The 20,383-nt window shown below is 37.7% G+C and overlaps 1 protein-coding gene across 1 annotated transcript; it reads left to right on the top strand.

Moving 5' to 3' along the window:
- Positions 1-4,769: 4,769 nt before the first annotated feature.
- Positions 4,770-19,463, top strand: LOC124281881 (1-acylglycerol-3-phosphate O-acyltransferase Pnpla3-like). Its single transcript, XM_046717897.1, is given in 10 exon segments — positions 4,770-4,833; positions 6,247-6,405; positions 7,216-7,448; positions 11,798-11,863; positions 12,007-12,274; positions 12,934-13,134; positions 13,620-13,755; positions 15,137-15,258; positions 15,832-15,854; positions 15,857-19,463. Coding segments are annotated over 10 exon segments (1,977 nt in total). The 3' UTR covers positions 16,562-19,463.
- Positions 19,464-20,383: the final 920 nt, after the last annotated feature.

The following is a 20,383-nucleotide window of genomic DNA, read 5'->3' as shown; positions in this document are numbered from 1 at the left end:
TTGTAATTAATTAATTTGCAAACACGTGACCCCTAAGGAGTTTGAAATGTAAATTTTTGCCGGAAAGCCCCTACATCTTATTAGTTTTCCAAGATGAGATGTCAAAGATACCCATCATCGATTGTGTTAATATGCCCAAATAATTATATTTAATTACTTTCTAAAAGTTATTATCCCAAATTATATTCTAAAAACTAAAACCCACGACGACGTATTCTGTGAATACTAAACGAGCGCCATGCAGCACAACTGATTTTTTAAATACTTAGTATTGTTAATTCAAGACATGAAAATGAAACATGTGAAACAATCAACTGAGAGGTATACATGTAGCTTATATTGCTCCTTATTCTAAAAAACAAACATATGGATGAAATGGTTGTTGTAGCCGACGCTGATAGAGCCAAACATATAACGATAACCATCCCTTAGTTGTACACTACTCGCGTTATAGTACACTGTATACAACCAATGACCCTATTTTAGCAGTCTCTGTTATCTGATTGTTGCAAAGTACATTTCTAGTAATCGTATGAGGTAAGCATGTGGGGGGCTGTATATGACTCATGTGGAGGACTTCAGACACGGTGGTCAGGTCAACCATGTCATCGTGCTAAAAGTGTGAATGTGGCAAAGGCTTCTTTACAACCGCCTGATATAAATCATCTCTTTTTAAGTCTCCTGATAAAGTTCATGCAATTCGGAGAGGGCGCGCATACGTATGTTTCTGTGAGTGAGCGAGTTTGGTTTTACGCCGCGTTTAGCAATATTCCAGCAATATCACGGCGGGGGACACCAGAAATGGGCTTTACACATTGTACCCATGTGGGGAATCGAACCCGGGTCTTCGGCGTGACGTGCCCACTAGGCTACCCCACCGCCCCGTATGTTCCTGTACCAACGGACCCCATATAATGAATTTATTATACCAAGAATGGTGAAGATTTGCAAGTGGTATTTTTCAAAATACAGAAAAATGATCGCGAAGTATAAGGTTACCTGGGTTACAGAAAAGTGGAACCACAGATCGAAATTCATGACATTACGCTATTTCTCGATTAACCTCTGATATGCGTCCTTGTCTGTTCATACATTCCTTGCATTTTAACAAATACAGTTTCGAAAAGGACACGGAAATTAGGACAGATGAAAAGGAGGTTTTCACGTTAAGTTATAGCTTGTTCACCAATCCCTGTTATATTTTGTTTGAATGAAATATGTTTTAAACCAGATAAAATGCTCTAAAGCTAAAAATTTGATCTCTTTAAGACCTCAATGATTTCAAATCTGCCTTAAGTACCAGAGCTAAAAATATTCATTTGCACCAAATAATTATATATATATAGGTTCAAGAGTTTGTCAAATACTCCACTGTAGCGATCTCAACGCTGACAAACAAAACAGACATATCAGAGAAAGCAGATTGTTTGTGTGACCGCGAGTCATTACTTCTTTGTATGTTCCAGATTTGACGCTATAAGAGTAAATAAATTTTATTATGCCAATGGCTTTTCATTAGAAACAATCTTATAATGGAACATCTTCCATGAACCCACAAACTCAATCCGATATCTTAAAATCAGTCCATCAATTTATAATTGAACCTAGACGTTTTAACTGAGATAATCCTATGCTTCAACCTATAATTCTCATAACTATATTACTACTGACCCCGACTGCAAATGCCATAAATTTATACAATCATCATGATCTTAATTGTTTTGACTACATGTCATACCATCTATTTACATTAGATATCATCTTTTCTTGTCATGATACTGTTTCATATATCTATGTATATTGGAGCGGTCTTCATATAAGTTCTTTTGAGCTTGTTGACCAATCCAATTCATGAAAATGTCGTTGTTGTATTTTCATGAAATAAATATATTTAAATCAAATGTATTTATAATTGATTGGTGTATATATGATGAGTGTCAGGCACCGGACCTGGGCCTAGGTTTTCGAAGCTCCCTTAGCGCTAAGATAGTCATAATTAAGTGCCATAACACGACATTCGCTAAGAGAAAAAGCTTCGAAAATCTAGGCCCAGATATAGTCTCGAGAAATATCCTCTCTTAGAGTATAGCGCAAAATTTTGGCGGGACAAAAGTCTTTGTTGTGTTGATACAGGGCTCCTCGCGACGCGTGTACAGGTGCCGATGCGCATATGGGCAGGGATTATTGTCGCCCCACGTTGGGTAGGTCAAGCCAGGGATGACCCGCTGCCCACTGGTTCAAACCAACACAGAGAATGTCGGTCAAGCACGATGTAAACTCATCTGTTATAACTATCATTCATTGCAACTTCTGATCTCTTGATACTCTGAAACACAAAGAAAAAAAACATAACTAACATTTAGAAACTGTTGATGTTGAAATCTTTAACACAACCCTGTCTGTAAACAACTCCAATGATAGGCGGATCCAGAGGGGAGTGGGAGGAGGGGGATGGGAGGAGGGACGAGTGTTAGTACAGAACCCAATTTGTATATTACTTGGCAGATTCCTCCATGGACCATGCTAATATGTAAAGCCATTAAATCGTATTATAACGGATGTGATGCTATTGTCTGGATGGTCGAGGCCAGTTTAATAACTGACTCCCCTGGCAGACGACAATCAAACTAGAGAGGTTCCCGCTAAAGCGCAAATATCCGTTCTGCCAGAGACCATATACTATTATGTTATATTATATGGTCTCTGGTTCTACATAGAATGACATTTGTTATAACAGTGCATTAAACCTAATCCTGACTGGTTTTCTTCTTTAACCTAAAGTCGTCAAGGTGTTCAACGTGGGTACACTATGTCTGCCTGCTTTTTGCTTACATAATATTTTCGTTCATACTTATCCCCTCCACAAACAATGAATCAAAATCAGAGACACAGGTTTGGCACTTGTCTGCCTCACGGTCTCTGAACCACATTATTTTCCCTACTGCCTTGCCCTCCCTGCAATGCTAAAGTCTACTTGAAGTAAGTCTAGATTTCCTCAGGTTCTGAATCTACCATCTCATTGGGACTCCTTTTCAAAAGGAATTACCACGTATGTGTTTCTGTCAATATTATATACATTCAGACACTAAGCGTTAGTCTTGTTTGGCACCATCAATATCGTTTCAACAAGTAACTTAATTACACTGACACCACAAAATCAGTGGCAAGGAATGATCAGGCAACACAAAACAATATTGAATATCATCACATTTGTCATAGACTGAATTTAGCAGTTATTGATCTTATGAGATGCAGGTCACTTTATATTTTCGAGACATTTTAAAACGTTTCTTTCTCTGAATCGTTATTTTGGGCGTAAACCAATTCCAGGGATACAATCTGCAGAATAAACAATCTGCTGTGTTGGCCTTACCTTGACCGTCGAGATTCGTGTCAATTCCATCAATTATCATCACAGTGTGAAATATACACTATAGATTAAAGCGGCGCCAGGCCAGTGAGTATCGTTCACTACTGCAACTGAGTAATATGTGTCGGTGGTAATTACACTTCATAAAGGGCGTATAAACACCATGACTGTTGGTCCAGTAAACTGACTTATCTGTAATTATGTTAATTAGCTTAAAGATGCCTCTAGCTCGTCGTTATTATCTCCACAAAAGCTTTTTGAACACGGAAGCTTCAGTGAGACTGACAGCTCGTTAAGTAAAAAGCTGAGGTGTCAGAAATTGAGCCCCGTGCCCGTTAGACCATGGCAATTCCAATAAAGTCACGGTTGGTCAAACAAATCCCATCCAGGTTCGGTCAATGCACGTGGACACTTCTGATGATCAAATAAACGATGGGCTTCTTTTTTTGCATGTTTATGTTAAGGTGTATATGGTGTGAACATGAATTGTTAAATGATTTTTAAAATGTTGTCACACATTTTTAACTGCATTTTATACTGCATTTGTACTTAACAAATGTGTACTTCTACAATTATGTTAATTGGAAATTGGCTTAATAAAAATAGGTTATGACAAATATGTGTTCATGTAAAACTGACATATAGGCCTAAATAAAGCCTACTTATTCTTAATACATAAACGGGCAACATTTTATTGTCTTTTAACTGCTTTTGGAACTATTTCAACATTACGTAACTGCATTTATACGCCTAAGTTAAGGTATGTAAAAAGTATATCTAAACAATAAACAAACAAAACCAAAAAGAAGGCCAGACAATTCTCTATTTCAGGAGCTGAGGCCATCTAGACTTGTACCCAGGTTAGACTCGTTTTCAGTTTAATCTCGAGTGTCTGAGAGACCCACTGGTGTTAGACAGAGTGGTGCATTTGCACTCAATTATGATCGTGAGACGTGCATACCTGGCAAAACTTAACCACATATCTGTATAATTTTACATAGGACAGGCTTTTGGGGGATTGTCAAACAGGCAAAATTGCCTATGTTAATGCCTCTTCCCACATAATATGGAACATACACACTTAGACGTCACACGTTAATTAAGGAAAACAAAACAAATGCTCATTGTTGAGGGGTACCAAGTGAAGTTTCGTGGACTTAAACTGGTGATAATGATACTGTCTTAAAAGAGTTGTTAAGTATCGTTGTTAGATTTTATATTTTAGTGATTCGATTTGTTTCTTGAATATAATTGTGGACTGATGTTGCTAGATTATTACCTTCAATATCATTAAATCGGCTATCACTGTACAGGATAGTTTTGATATCAAATCCTTTGGCGTCGAAGTACTTGCTTTGTCTCAAATGATTAAAACGAGGACACACACAAAAATAATGTAATGGATCCCCTGTGGAATGGCCACAAGGACAGGAGGGTTTTTCAACTAAATGCCTATCAACAAGGTGAGAATTCAAATCGCTACAACCAAGACGGAGTTTGCACAGTATTATCTGACAATGGCGTGATCCAAAGTTAGCATACGTTTTGTGGTTTGGACTTTGTACCTGGGTCATCCAACACAGATCAGTTAATGTTGTAAATTAATAAACAGATATTATATGAGTCGTGGCGAAATCTAATTATGTTTAAGGGTAATATTCTCCCAACTAGAACCTCCATGTTATGTGGGTGGATCTTTCTAATTAACTCTTGGAGTGGAAGCACTGGGGAAAATCGATCAGATAAATGGTTATTTTCCTGAATCTGTGTTTGATGTGCTTTGTTCCAATCGTGCTAGAATTCCCCAAGGTCACTTTTAATAGGACTTAGATAATATTGACGGGGTCAGTGGCTCTGACGTAACGTACAGAGGATGCTTGACCAACGAACCCAGCTTTTATTTTGCGTGGTTGTGTCATGTCTGTTGTGTTGGACTCAATTCCTCACATCGGGTCTGGTGTCCGGTGTTAGGTCTTTGGACAGCTGTTTACAGTCTTGATGAGCAGATAACACTTCCCTCTGTGCCTCTGTTGGCTTCTTCGAGTCTCTCTGACCCGAAAACTAAAACCAGAGGCCATATAATAGAGGGATAATTATATGGTCTCTGCTAAAACTGAGATTTCTTTCAGTTCAGGGACGTATCTGAGCCAGTTATTATGTGTAGGCAAAACGTTTAGAGTGCAATTATTATACGTACATATCCATGCTTTCAGCATGTTGAAATAAATTCACCTGTAACATTTTTCTTTCAAAATTGTCATTTCCTTTATTTCATTTTTTTAATACAAAATTATGTATAGGCAATTGCCGTTTTGCCTATATGGCAGCTACGCCCCTGGTTGAATTGAAAATTAAAAAAACCCCATACGATATGTTATATTTGAGATTACACTCTCTCATTAGTTCATATCTAGAGTATTCATTGAAATATATAGTCCTCATATTATGGATATTATGATTTCCTAAAAAAGGTATATGCGCTTTGTTTGCGGTTATTGCAGTTTAATATCTTCGCCAAATATCTTTTAAGAAGTGGTTAAAGAGATAAAATTTTCATTCACATGTTCCATAAAAACACGATTTACTTTCTTAATTATTGACGAATCACAGAGCTCGAGCTCGCTCTGCCGATAACAACAACCAATCGGATTCATCGAAAACGTACGGGCTGTGTGGCCACGTGACCTCCAAAACTATCAACGTCACATGTTGCGTTGCTCAAGGCATTCAAAACAATCGTCACTGGAGGTGTACGAAGGGTCCTTCACACAAATGGTGTGCCACTAGCCAAGTCAATTGGATATATGATCTAAGTGAAACCTTCGACAAACTATTGGATATATATGAGAGGAGAAAGGTCCCCTCTGAATTATGAGTTTTTTCGTTTTCCGGGTGTGGATTTCTTGGTATTTACCACATTGGTGTAGCAAGCTGTCTGAGAGAACACGCGCCACATTTTTTCCATGAAGGAAAGCTGTTAGGAGCTAGTGCGGGAGCCATCACTGCTTGTTGTTTTCTTTGTGGTACATGTTTAGGTGAGTTTATGTTTCTTTATATTTCATATGTGGCATCGGCATCGTCATCGTCCTGAAAAGACAGTAAATATCACCTGACTATTGCCAACCACAATAACAAACCGCATCTGACATTGCGTGTCGATTCGCTTGAAACAGTTGCTTCTTATCGCCGTTACATGCTTGATTTCTTGGAGATTGACAGTGAAGCTGATAAGTGTGGTATTACATATGACGATTTTGACTTTGTTCTTGTGATTATATGAACAGAAGATAGTATATTGTGTATATTATTGTCGGGATGTTCATTGCTGTCGAGGTTTTATAGTTCAGGGGGCGCTGTCAAGTGCTCATTTTTGATTGGTTGAAAATGGGGTGACTTGCCAGTCGAGGTCGCGAGTCATTGACTTGGCTTACACAAAAGTAGACTGTTGATGTTTATGTAACATGATTGCGACCAATTTTTAAAGACAGATTCGAGAGAATTCCTACATGAAAAAAGAAAGTTGATTTCAGATATGTTACAGCCATTTAAAATGTCTAAAGATCTTACATTTTATGTAGTGATATAAAGGAACTTCAATTAAAAGTTGTTACAAATGAAACATAAATTGGCAGCTCATCCCAGAATAAAGATTTTGCTGCTAACAATAACTTTCTCCTAATTTTGCTGTTAATTACATTCCACATGAAATAAGAAACATCTCAACATAATGTTATAGACACATAAAATTACATATACAGTACATTTAACAATGCCTTGGTACATGAAAAAACCCACATAACAATTTATTAGGCTGAAGTTATTGAATTATGATTGCTTGGTTTCAGGTGAATGTACAAGTTTTACTCTCCGACTAGCAACCAAAGCTAGATCGCGTTCCTTAGGACCACTGCACCCCAGTTTTGCCATTGACAGAATTCTCCGGGATGCATTGTGGGAGGTTTTGCCAGACAATGCCCATGAGATTGTGTCAGGTCGTCTTTTCGTCTCACTTACAAGAGTTTCGGACAAGAAGTGTGTGATCGTATCAGAATTCGACTCAAAAGAAGAGCTTATCCAGGTGAGACAACAAGGCATATTGTCACACCAGCATTACTAATTTACACTGGCCTCCTAATTTACGCTGGCCTCCAATAAGGGTTCAAAGGCACCCTTGTCTCATTATGAAATTAACACTAGCCTGTGTAGTTATGAAAGAGCTACTGGAATGTTTGGAGCCACCAATGCTGGCTTATGTTATAAAATTTGTAGATTATATGAGTACATAAGGTTTAAATCAACTGTCTCTTGATAGGGCATAGTCTTATTTGTGGAATACAACTATCAGTTATTTGTGTGAGTGCGTAGGATCAATTGATTTGGAATAATGTCCAAAGACATGGTTGTGTCAATACGAGGAAGTGACAGTAATGTCTGGACAGAATTTTTTACAATTATTACACCAAGATATTTGTGATTCTGCCAAATTCAGTCAGTAAAATACAAACACAATTGGGATGACATGTAAGTCAGCAAGTCTGACCACCCGATCCTGTTAGTTGCCTCTTACGAATCAATGAAATATTGAAATGGCACAGATGACCCATTTTCAGTATGCCCAGGCTCCATGATAAGGATATTAAAATAATGCTCACCACGATGCTTTAAACATGTTTAATGCAAAAGGCAATAAATTTTACCAATGATTCAAAACCTATTTTTGCTTTCCAACAAACTGTTTATCAATGGCACTTCCAATCTCACAGCCACTGTGCATTACAGGAAATCCGTTTGGATGTTAACATATTTTGTTGGTTATTTTATGGGCCCAGGACAAATGAAGCTGATCTATTCCTGCAGTCATGACAGTGTTTAGGAATCCAGCTCTTAAGTCCATAGGTTTACATGTTAACTCAATTATTAAACAAATTGAAATGGCATAACTGGTGTTATGGGCACATTTATTTTCAAAAGACACACCTAAATTATCAGTCTGCTGCCCAAATTGCATTTCTATCCCTGATTGCCATGTAACAAGTGAGTATGGTTTTATGCCACTTTGGGCAATATTCCAGCAGGGGGGTACCAGAAATTGGCTTCACATATTGTTTTCATGTTGGGAATCGAACCTGAGTTTTTGGTCTTTAAACTGTTGAAGCATATTCTACCCATCCAATTACATAAATGGGGAATGTTCTATTATATCCATGTTTTAGCCAGTTTTTCACCAATTTAAGCCCCTCTATGCAGACATAGTGGGGAATAACATAGGCATTTACATAGAAATATTCATGATGAATTTATAGAATGCATGTAGAAATGATAAATGTTGCACCCTAAGGGATGCACAATAATATTAACTGCACTATATTTTTGACAAGAACTGTAAAGGCCCTGTAACTATCAAATCTTACAATGCAGTACACACAACCATTTTATAACTTTACAGGACCCTTGAGGTAAATTATTGTGGGGATTTTGTGTTGTATTTCTTGTTGATACAATGGTCACTATGGCAACCTGATTGTAATGCCATTGCAAATGACCCCCCTGTGGGGAATCCTGGTTTATATTGGTCTCTAATGACCTATGCTGGTGGTAAGAGTGTGAAGTTAGTTTTAAGTCAAACTCAGCAATATTCCATCTATATTGCTGAGGTCTGTAGATAATCAAGTCTGGACCAGACAATCCAGTGATCAACGACATGAGCAACGATCTATGCAATTGGGATACGGTGACATGTGTCAACCAAGTCAGCGGCCTGACCACCCGAACCCTTTAGTCGTCTCTTACAGCAAGCATTGATTACTGAAGATCAATTTTAATCTGAATCTTCACGGGTAGCTCAATGGTCATAAGAAGGAGACTAAATGGAACTTGGTTGATGATGTGTCAGTGTACCATGATTATTGTTTATGATATTAATCACTGGTTTGTCTGGTACAGAATCAAAGGCTGTTATCATATAGCTGGAATATTGTCAACAGAGGCCCAGATAAGCTGCGTATCCGGGTAAAATACACATATAAAATTTCCAATTACGCATTGAAAAATAATTGTTGCGTACCAATTACGCATTTAAAATGTTAGATACGCAAAAAGTTAAAACAAATGCGTATGGATTATATTTATAAAAATCGCTTGCGTAATGCAAAAGACATCGATTGCTATCAAGTTGTACTGTTAGTATAGGACAAGTGTTGTACTGTCAGTATAGGATGAGTGATTTTTTATGAAATCATTTCCATTATATTTAAGTTGGTCTTGATTAGGTATGACATAAGGCAGAACATACCTGCTTAGTAAACTTACTCAGTCACATAATACTTAGGTGAGTAAAATGACAGAAATACGCACATAAATACAGTGGGTACAGTACCCACATGAGCTAAATCTTATCTGGAGCTCTGTTGTCTAGTTGGGTATTAAAAATAAACATGCAAAAATTTGTATTTACATTTACATATTGACATGACCAAGGGTAAATGATTAATGACTGGGTATAAGGGATTTATCATGACCTGAACAGTGATTTGTATATAATTCTGATTCATATTAAATATGCATGAAACTAATGCTATGGCTTTGTAATAGTGACTTGTATTTCAGTGATATCAGGACTAGTGGATAAGGTTCCATCAATACCTAATCATATTTATCGATCAGTTATTCTATTGCAGTAAGACATATTGCATTTTGAATGCAATGTTCTTTAAACTAAGTGTTAAATACATCTGAACATAAATACTGAAAACATCTCAACTGAGAATGTAATTATAAAATGACATTATTGTTTGAAAGCACAAGGGAAAGTGCATAACATGAGATAGCAGTAATGTAAGTATCATAAATGTGCAGTTTAAAGTTAAAATGTTCAATTTTGCGTAATTTTCAAGCCAAAGGTGATTATTTTGAGCCTTTTATAAATGACAGGATTTATCAGTTTACTAAATGCGTCATTGCTAGCTGGAGTGTCACATTCAGTTATGTTTGACCTTGGGTCGTGAATTGATAAGTTATCATAGGAGAAATAAGGACAGATGTGATGTTGTAAATTGTTATCTTGTCATTGTACATATCTGCTGATTGGGTTGGAAGTGGGTTACCTACATACTAATAGTGGAGTTCTTAACCTTTATAAAGTTTAGTGACATGACAGTGATTTTCTTTATGATTGTTGTGTGTAGTGAGAGGAAAACCCCAATCTTCTGAATGTTGACAAGGCCAAATAAAAAATATGTTGTGGTTCTGATTACACCTCTTTAAAATTTAGGGTAGGAATTCTTTTATTATTATTTTTACATTTTTATTTTAGAAGTAAAGTATGAACTAATAACACATTTATCAATGTGTAATTGTTTATTCAATCAAGCTTGCAGCCATCATGTCGATTTTCTCTGTCAGAATGACCAATATCCATTGGTGCCGGGGAAAAACAATGGTATCTGAAAGCTTATTTTATTCATACCTCTTAAAAAAACTAGGGTCGGCACCAGAATTCAAGGGTCGGTCGGGCAATCGGAACCACAGCATTTTTTTTAGGCCTAATAAATGACAACAGACAAAATTTCTGAAAAACCATTCAGCTGAGGAGTTTTTTAAAGTGCTACTAACTTTCAGTTAGTAGTAGTAAAAGTAAAAAAATCTCATCACTGATGTCTAGTGTTTGGAATTGGTTAAAATCTCATAATAGATGATTGGTTCATTACAACCAATCAATCATCAAGAATAATTGATCAGCGTCATTTATCAAGTTCTCCTGGTTATGTGTTAAGTGTTCCAAAATTGTTCGTGTTCGATTATGAGAAAAGATTATCGAATGCTTGGCCGTTTAGTCATTGTGACCAATCTTCGATTATTTCAATTAATTGGACCACCATTACTGATGTCATGGATATTTTCATTTTCTTTGCGTGTTAAATTCAGTTCCAGTTCCATAGTTTCAATTAGCAGTCCATATTAGCATTATTTCACGTAACCCAAGCTTGTACATTTTCAGCACACAATATTTACCGTCATCACTTGTTTGTAAACAAATGGATTGTTTCAAAGTTTTGAAATTTATACTGAAATTTGGATGATATTACTGTTCTAGATTTTAGGACTTGTCAGTGTCAACATCTGCCCTGATTATGTTAAACTATCATTTTATGTCTTTAATTATGTTAAAAATTTCAATCCGTATTGGTTTGCATTTATATTAAGTGAAATCACATGTGGAACTGATCAGCAGCTTGCACCATCTCACTGTCATTTACTTATACCAAAATCAGACTACGGTATTGGTGCCATTGTTGCTTTCTGATATAAAGCTAAGACCTATGATCTAGTCTTCAAGTCTTGATGTATACTTATAAACATGTAAGAGTGCTTTATGTACAGTAAAATCTGTCTTCATTTTATCTAACAAGAAACATGCTCTATTTACAGGCTTTGCTATGCAGTGCTTTTGTTCCATTCTATAGCGGCTTAATACCTCCCAAGTTCCGAGGAGTGGTATGTACTACATTAATATATAACTTGTCAAATAGCTTGTGTGAAATACATAAATATTGTTTGCATTCAATAACTGAACAACATGTTCGAAGGTTATATTATCCAGTTCAACTTGTTCTATACAAAATTGTTTTGGTTGTCAGCGCTACGTTGATGGAGGACTAAGTGACAATCTACCAATACTGGATGAAGACACAATCACCGTGTCACCATTCTCAGGCGAGAGTGACATCTGCCCCAGCGATGGCTCGTCGAACTTTCTTCACATCACCCTCGTCAACACCAGCATGCAGTGCACCACAGAGAACCTGTATCGACTCTCCCATGCCTTGTTTCCCCCACACCCGGAAGTGCTCAGTGATATGTGCAGACAAGGCTTTGATGACGCTCTGGTCTTCCTTCAGACCAACAGTAAGTAATCAGCATGGAATGAGTGTGAGCGAATGAGTTTAGTATTATGCTGCTTTTAGCAATATTCCAGCAATATCTCAGCGGGGGACACCAGAAATGGGCTTCACACATTGTGCCCATGAACCTGGGTCTTCGGTGTAATAAGTGAACGGTTTAACCATTAGGCTACCCCACCACCCATATCAGCATGGAAACTATGAACACAAATATCTTGCTGATTGGGTGTTGTAGGAATGCCTTCAGAAAGTTGTTACAGTTGTATGTTGTTTTACGAAACAGTGAGCTATGTTCCACTGGTGGTCTGTGAAGAATCAAAACTATGCAGGGAGTACCAGTGGTTGATGTCATGGACATAGTGTCATGTCATTTGGAATCAATGACACCGGATTCACAGGGCTTGTCATCTGATCCAGTTTAATCATCTCTTAGGACAAGCAATGGCATACTTTTAGGTTATTCTGACCAGGTATCCACTGAGATCTGCCATTCTTGGCTTCTCAAGTCAAAACAGTGGTTACAGTATGTCATTGTTTGTGGATGTCATGGATCTTTGCTAATTGTTTGACACAGTTTTTTATTGACAATGAATAAGGTTATTTATGAGCAGCTGTCCTTTCCCAACAAAAATACTGACTGAAGTTTTACTGTCACTATTTCAGATCTGATATCATGCACACGTCACCTTAGTGTGCGATCGTGTATATCGACAACAGACGCGGAAGAGAAGGATTCAGAAACAGAAGAGAGTGAAGAGGATGAAGAACATGATGAAAGTGACGATGAAGATGCTGACTGCGAAGAGTGTAAAAAGAAACTGCATGGGGCGCTGGTTGATTCACTGCCACCATCAGTTATGCTGGGTGAGTTGTATTCATTAGAGATGAAGTTGATAAGGAGATGAGGGCGCTTGTTCAGCATGAAGAAATTCTGTTTAAAAGGAGAGAAATATTACTAACACTACCATTAAGATTCCATACAATTGTCATCATGGTATATGTCACAGAGAGACAACTGTCATACTAAGCTGAGTCCAGTCAATTGGATTTTGCAACAAAGGACAACATTTTTTGAAAATGAGGAAAGCTGTTTTCTGACTACTACCGGTAATCAAAATTTTCCCTTAATCATATTGTGCAGTGATGTTGAGAGTTGTGGGTGAGGGTAACTTTCAGCCTTCATTATAGTTACGACAAACGCTAGTGATTTTACCATGTCTTGATAAACATCTGTGATGAATGAACTTCGACTGGTCAGAATATGTTGCAGATTTGTGCCCGAAAATATTTTTGGAGTAGTACTTGGAATGAAATTCATGTTAGTTACACAGGATTTATCTGACTTCCAGCATTCCAGCATGCATGTGACTCTGTGAACAAAGGGCTAGTGAACTACTTCTACAACTCCCGGCCAGTCAAACTCCTCTCCTTAGCTGCCACTCCATGGGTGCTGCCTGCAGAGATGGCGGTCCGGACTGTGGTCAAGTAAGTAAAAATGAACAAACAGCTCTAGACATGCAATATGTGCATGTGTTAAGTCTCCTGGGACATTACTTTTCCCTTCATCGACTGTGAAAGCAGGTCCAAAAGATAAGTGAGTGAATATTTAACAGTGTTGAAGGGGAGCCATGATGTACCGTATATGACCGTCTATAAGACGACCCCATGGATAAGACGACCCCCAAACTTGACCCTTAAAATCAGTGTCAAAATGGTATGTTTCGTGCATAAGTCGATCCCCGCGATCATATTTATTGTAGCAACAAACTTGCTTGCTTATTTTACCCCATTCAACAATCACGAACTGATTACCACCTCGTTTTCCATTGACTGCTAGTTTACAGTAACATCGGTAAACATGTGTGAATTTAAATGGCTTCCGTATTTTACCCCATTCCATGTGCGTACAACTTCTGCTTACCACGTTCATGAGGGTCCGTATAACCTTAGTGTTGATTATATATATTTTACATAAAAACTGTAATTAAAATTACACAATGCTAGGTTATATTTCTTTGGGTTGAATAATAGTACTCTGTATTATATTTTACTGATGACTGCATCAGAATTCGTCCCCTTATATTATTGTGCATGTTTGAACTTGATCGCCAGGAAACGTGTGCACAGCTGATTGCTATTTCCGGCTCAAATACAAATGGTAATCTTAATCTTAATTAATTTATAGAGCAAAAAACTGTAACTAAAATTACCCAATGCTAGGATATATTTCTTTGGGTTAAATAATAGTATTCTGTATTATATTTTACTGATGACTGCGTCAGAATTCGTCCCATTATATTATCTGTGCATGTTTGAACTTGATCGCCGGGAAACATGTGCACAGCTGATTGCTATTTCCGGCTCAGATACAAACGGTAATCTTAATCCCTGCAAATAATACAATGCCCAGCAAAAACAACTTAGAACTTAAAAGGTAAATAATCTTGTCTAGTGATGTTTAATTGCAAATTTGACGTCTCTACTGACAAAGTCATCTTCTGTTGTTTGTTCACGCGAAGTGATACGATGTTGTTTTCTTACCCCTGGAAAAAAGTTTGACGAAAGCGTAACCCATGGATAAGACGACCCCCTTCTACAGACTGCTTTTTTTGGTCCTCAAAATTCGGCTTATAGACGGTCATATACGGTAACTGTGATATTCAAAACAAATTGGGGTTCACACGTGACAGGTGTCCACCTCAAAGCATTTCCTCCTTACTTTGCTAGTTCCAAGTATTGTTGTTGGAGTGAATTATGTTAATAGTTAAGTGAAATAAACTGACTTGAGTATAAGTTGAGTGACTATGACAACAGTATATGTATTTAACAATGCAAGTAGACTTTTATGTGATGTTGTTGTGTTCAGGTTCCTGCAGTGGTTGCCATCGATGCCGCAGGATGTGCAGAGTATTGTGGGTGACACCGTGGAGCTGCTCAAGATCATTGCTATTAAGATGTTCCACCATCACCCGCGCGCTATTCAGCTAGGTGTGTACCCCCAACGGTGTGGTGCGGCCATCTTAATATTTGTATACACACTCTTTTCCTCTCCTTGTGTGTTAGGTAAATAGGCTTTTTGTCCTTGCTCGCATCCAGAACTACTAACAACATGGTTTTTAAGTCAACCCAAATGTTTAATGATGATCCCTCTGTATTCCTAAGGGACACCAGAAATGGGCTTTGTATGTTGTATATATGTGGAGTCAAATCTGAACTTCTTGTTGACGAGCAAATGCTGTAATACAAAGCCACCCCTATGGGTACAATGTGTGAAGCCCATTTCTGGTGTCCCCAGCCGTGATATATTACTAGAAACGGCGTAAAACCATACTCACTCACTACCCCTACCAACCCCCCTTAATCCACCCAGTCTTGCATATATGAGATTCCTTAGACCCCAGCTCAAAAGCTTGGAAATAGCCGTCTCCGTTCTACTGTTGTGTAACTGTTAAGGGAGGTTAACATTTTTCTGCTACTGGCTGGGTTGTGGGGAAAGAGTGGAGGGTGTTTGAACTTGTGTTAATGAAACAGACATCATGTTAGCATCAATTGTACTTTCAGGTTTACTTGTCAACTGGCCATCACTGAAGTAAAAGATCCAAAGGAGACTACACGACGCAGTCGCTTGTCAACTCGAAGAAGACCTTCCTTTACCCCTGGCAATCGCAGCACCGTCAGCAGCAGACGTAAGAAATACCCTGAGGCAGCAGCCAACAACAGTGCCATAGTTCGCAACTTCAACATCGGCTTTGCTGTCGACTTTAACACCTCCAAGCCAAGCACAGTTCGGTCTCTAGAACATCTGCATGGACACATGGACAAACTACAAATGGAGGATGTTCAGATACAGCAGTCCAGCCCCACAGGTGATCTTCTGTACCTACCTCGTGGTAGCGATCAATGCTCTCCAACTACCGCTCCCTGTCAGGAAATATTCGACACATTTGAGCAGTGTCTACATATAACGAACCAGATGGAGTCGGCACTCTCGTATTATTACGAGGATCCCACAAACAAAGGGTGCTATAAGTTTGAAGAGATTTTCAGTTTGAAAAACGTTGATGTTGATCTTCATGAATCACGTTCAGTGAGGACTGGCATCTGTGAGTCAAGTACAGAAGTGGAAGAAAGTTTGACAAATACTTCTACATCCGAACCTGATTTGTCGTGGGATAGCTATCTTGAAATGAAGCCAGAAATTGAAGATGAATTGGAGGCATTGATTGACTCCGCATTATCAATTCCGCAGTTACAGTCCACGGGGATAGAGAGCTCGCCAAAAGAAGCTTAAGATTTAGTAGTCAGAAACATCAAGTGCTATCTCACAGTGAGTTGGATAAGAACTCCAAAACATGGAGTCTTGCCACATTGTGAAACCTGTCAAGGATGAGGGAGTAACATTTTTGTTGCAAACCTGGAGTCTACCAGTCAATTACACTATATTTTATCATGAAACTGTCATTTAACTTCCAAGTAACCAAATTCATCATTTTTCACCGCCATGATGTTTCCAACCTTGCCTTGCAGTTACTTCTGAAATTTTATGAAAAAAATGTTGTTTAACATTACATTCCCAGTTGATTCAGTCTAATTTCATGTTAAAATGTGTTCTGTTTTTAGTGCAACCTGTTAGGTTTCAATATTGTTTTTTGTTGGTAGTCAGATTATTTACTTTGTTAACTTTTCCTTTTAATTTGGTTTGACAAAGAATGTCTGTAAGAATCTTGATTTTGTTTTACAATTTGTCCACATAAGGGAAAGAAGGTTTTGAAAACCAGTCCTCATTTTATTTGGCAGTTGTTAAATAATTTTAGTTGTTTTATGAATAATTTTATCAAATCCATTGAATCTTTATTCACTCAGTGCCTATACATGTCTTAAATTGCAGCAGAGGATCACATAATGCATGGCATATCAGATCCCCATGTGACTTTTTTAGAATTAGTTTCAGGTAGAACCTTTTTATAAGATTTTACAAAAATCTGTTATTTGCTTAATGTTGGGTAGTTGACCAAATATTATTGGCCTTAGCATGAATGAAAATGTATGGGTGACATTTAATAGGGTATTTTTGGGATATATTTTGATGTACACAAGATCTTTTAGTTGTAACAAAGTCTACTGAGGCATATTCATACTTCATTTGAATCATTGTGCATCACCTCATTAATACTGATGTATATATAATCAAGTGTACATATAAACTTATGTATACCTAACTTGGTAAGAACTAAATTCAAACACTTTACTACAAAATACCCATCAGGTAAATTTGCACTGACCTGCAGGAATAAGTACTATCCCAGGACTAGTGAGCTGGTACTTGCCTGTGGGTATTAGTACTAACCCTGACTAGCGTGCTAATATCAGTACTAACCCTGACTAGCGTGCAAGTATCAGTACTGGTGGGCAAGTGTTAAGTTCTCATCCAGCCGAACAATATGTATATGTATTCATATGTATACATGTCTTCCTCATGCAAAACCGGTAATTAAATGGCAGTCTAGACAAAAGCATGGAATATTCAGGGTATTCTTTCTTTGAGTGGAACTTGCATGAACTGAAGGAGTACTCCTTGATCATCAAGTGTATAAATCTCGTTTCTGTTTGATAAATACCTGGGACCTTTTCACCACAGTATCTTCATTTTGGGAGTAATGTCCTCATCGGGATTTCTGATCAACTTGGCATGACATATCCGCACCCTGTATCCCCATCATCTGTATCCCCACCCTCTGTAGCTCCAGGGCTCATATTTCTGTACACCAACGTGCAGTGGGGTAGCCTAGTGGTTAAATTGTTGGCTGGTCACGCCAAAGACCCAGGTACATAAGTACAATGTGTGAAGCCCATTTCAGGTGTCCCCAACTGTGATATTGCTGGAATATTGCTAAAAGAGACGTAAAACCATACTCACTCTCTGTACACCAACACTGACCCCTGGTTCCATCCCCATGGTGCTTGTGATCACAAATTACCAGCCCTTGGTTTTCAATATTTTACCTATCAAACATGGACTTAAGTGTAAGGGAGGTAACTCATATTACAAAGAAACCAAAGCCCATGTTCATAAATTGAATTCAATAACCAATCAAAATTTGATCTGATTATAAAATTGCAGCCCCATATGAGCAAACCCTTGTTAGATTGGATCAAATTGGAACTCGCTTCAAATTTTCTTTTGGCTGGGGACATACTTTACTGAATGGAATGGGGATAGGAATTCCATATGCTGTCAGAAGGTTCTAGTTGTTTATAGACGGATTGCAGCCAAGTGTCACATTGAAGAGAAATGAATATGCACTTATGTCATGTCTTAGAATCAATACATGTGGCAGGTTCTGTTTACTCTGAATATACTAGCTTCTGTAAAAATATTGTTAATTTTCCTATGCAAATTATAATGGCTTTGTACATACCGAAATGCTATTTATTACATGATTATTCATCATAAAAGTGTTTTATATATTTTTCATAAGCCATGAGGCTTATTCATGTCTTGTTTTCAAGAACTTAATTCGAAATGGCCATTGTACATCCCAGTAATACAGTACATCTTGGGGTGAAACAAATATCAAATTGGTGACTGTTCTGAATAGTTTTATTCCGTTTTGTCAGAACAAACACTGTAAATGTGCAGTTACAATCCAGATCTCCAGAAAACAATGATTTCCAAAATGTGTGATGCACAGATGAGAGCGACAGGTGAAATCGGGTTTGACATAATGTTGGAAACTATTCACTAAAATAAGAAGGTGCATACATTTTGTGTGTGTCTAGTTTTAGTGTTAACTATTGCTGGTGTTAGTGTGCAAGCTACAATGCAGGCTCCACACGATTCTCTTATCACATATTCTTTTATTAAATATGTGGTAATAGTCACCAGGCTTGTAGTGTTAACAGAAGTTACATGCATTGTTCATACCTGACATGCATGTCTCTTTAACCTTATTATAGATATTGTCTACTTTATACATATTAGTGTCTATTGACACTTGAATTACTTGCAACAATAGACATTATTGTCATCTGCAGAAATTGATATAAGTGAACAAGCTCAGATATCAAATCAATGAAAACCAAATGGTGATTTTTTTTCTCGGACATCAGTGCCACAAAAATTGAAAAAAAAAGGTCTGATCTTAGTACACATTCTTGTTCAGACATAAAATAGACTTGTACCCAACACAAAACCCCAATTCTACACCAGCTGCTGTTTATTTTATTATATTTGTGTTTGTCTCAATTTATTTCTACACATCCTGCCTGTTTGAACAAAATGTGAACATAAGAGATTATTTGCAAGAATTCCTCAAATAGATGTATGACCAAATAATGCCAATGTTTTCTTCCTGTTCAGGGCTGATGTAATGTCCTGGTGACAGTTCACCATCTGCCTGTTTACACAATCTACTGGATGATCAAGACTGAACCATCTCACTCTTGATGTCCCAAATATTTTCTCATGTAAACTCTGTTCTTGCAGTCAGAATCATGTTTGGGTCAGATGATTATCCCTGTTCATTCTCATCATACCTGAGCTTGTGGACTGCACCAAAATGGTATTAAATGGTTTGAGACATGTCTTTCCTCCATGTCGAGCTGACAAGTGTGTATTACCAGTTCAAATCCTCATTCTTTTCTGGTTTGATTCCTTCTTTTCACAAAATTTGTATGTACTTTTCTGTGACTTCAGAGACATTGTACAGTGGTGATGTGTACATATATGAAAAACAATCATATGTACTATTTGTCAGTTTGTTTATATGTATATGTATCGCTGTATTTATTGGTATTGTTTATATACCTCAGTGTACATTCTTGTACATATGTCATCAAGCGTGACGCAATAAACAACAGTTTAAATGAAAAAATAGCTTTTGGTTGTGAAAGTGATTCTGCCCAGTCATCGCACTGAGTGCTCCGTGAGATAGCATTGCGCATGTGCGGAGTGACGTCACTTCAGTGCGTTCGTATGATGCGGAGGCGACGGATGTGTTTTGTCATCGCTCTAATTGAAACATGTGGTGAGTGGGCTTTTGGCCTTGTTAAGGTGAAAGCCGGTGTTGAAGTTGAATGTTGTAGACATTTTTGTATGGTGTTAGACGGTGGT

The sequence above is a fragment of the Haliotis rubra genome, unplaced genomic scaffold, assembly GCF_003918875.1.
Source record: "Haliotis rubra isolate DU_JTF1 unplaced genomic scaffold, ASM391887v1 Scf29, whole genome shotgun sequence".
Classification (NCBI taxonomy): Eukaryota; Metazoa; Mollusca; class Gastropoda; order Lepetellida; family Haliotidae; genus Haliotis; species Haliotis rubra.
The sequence above is the reverse complement of the archived record's forward strand: the minus strand, read 5'-3'. Positions and strand labels throughout refer to the sequence as shown.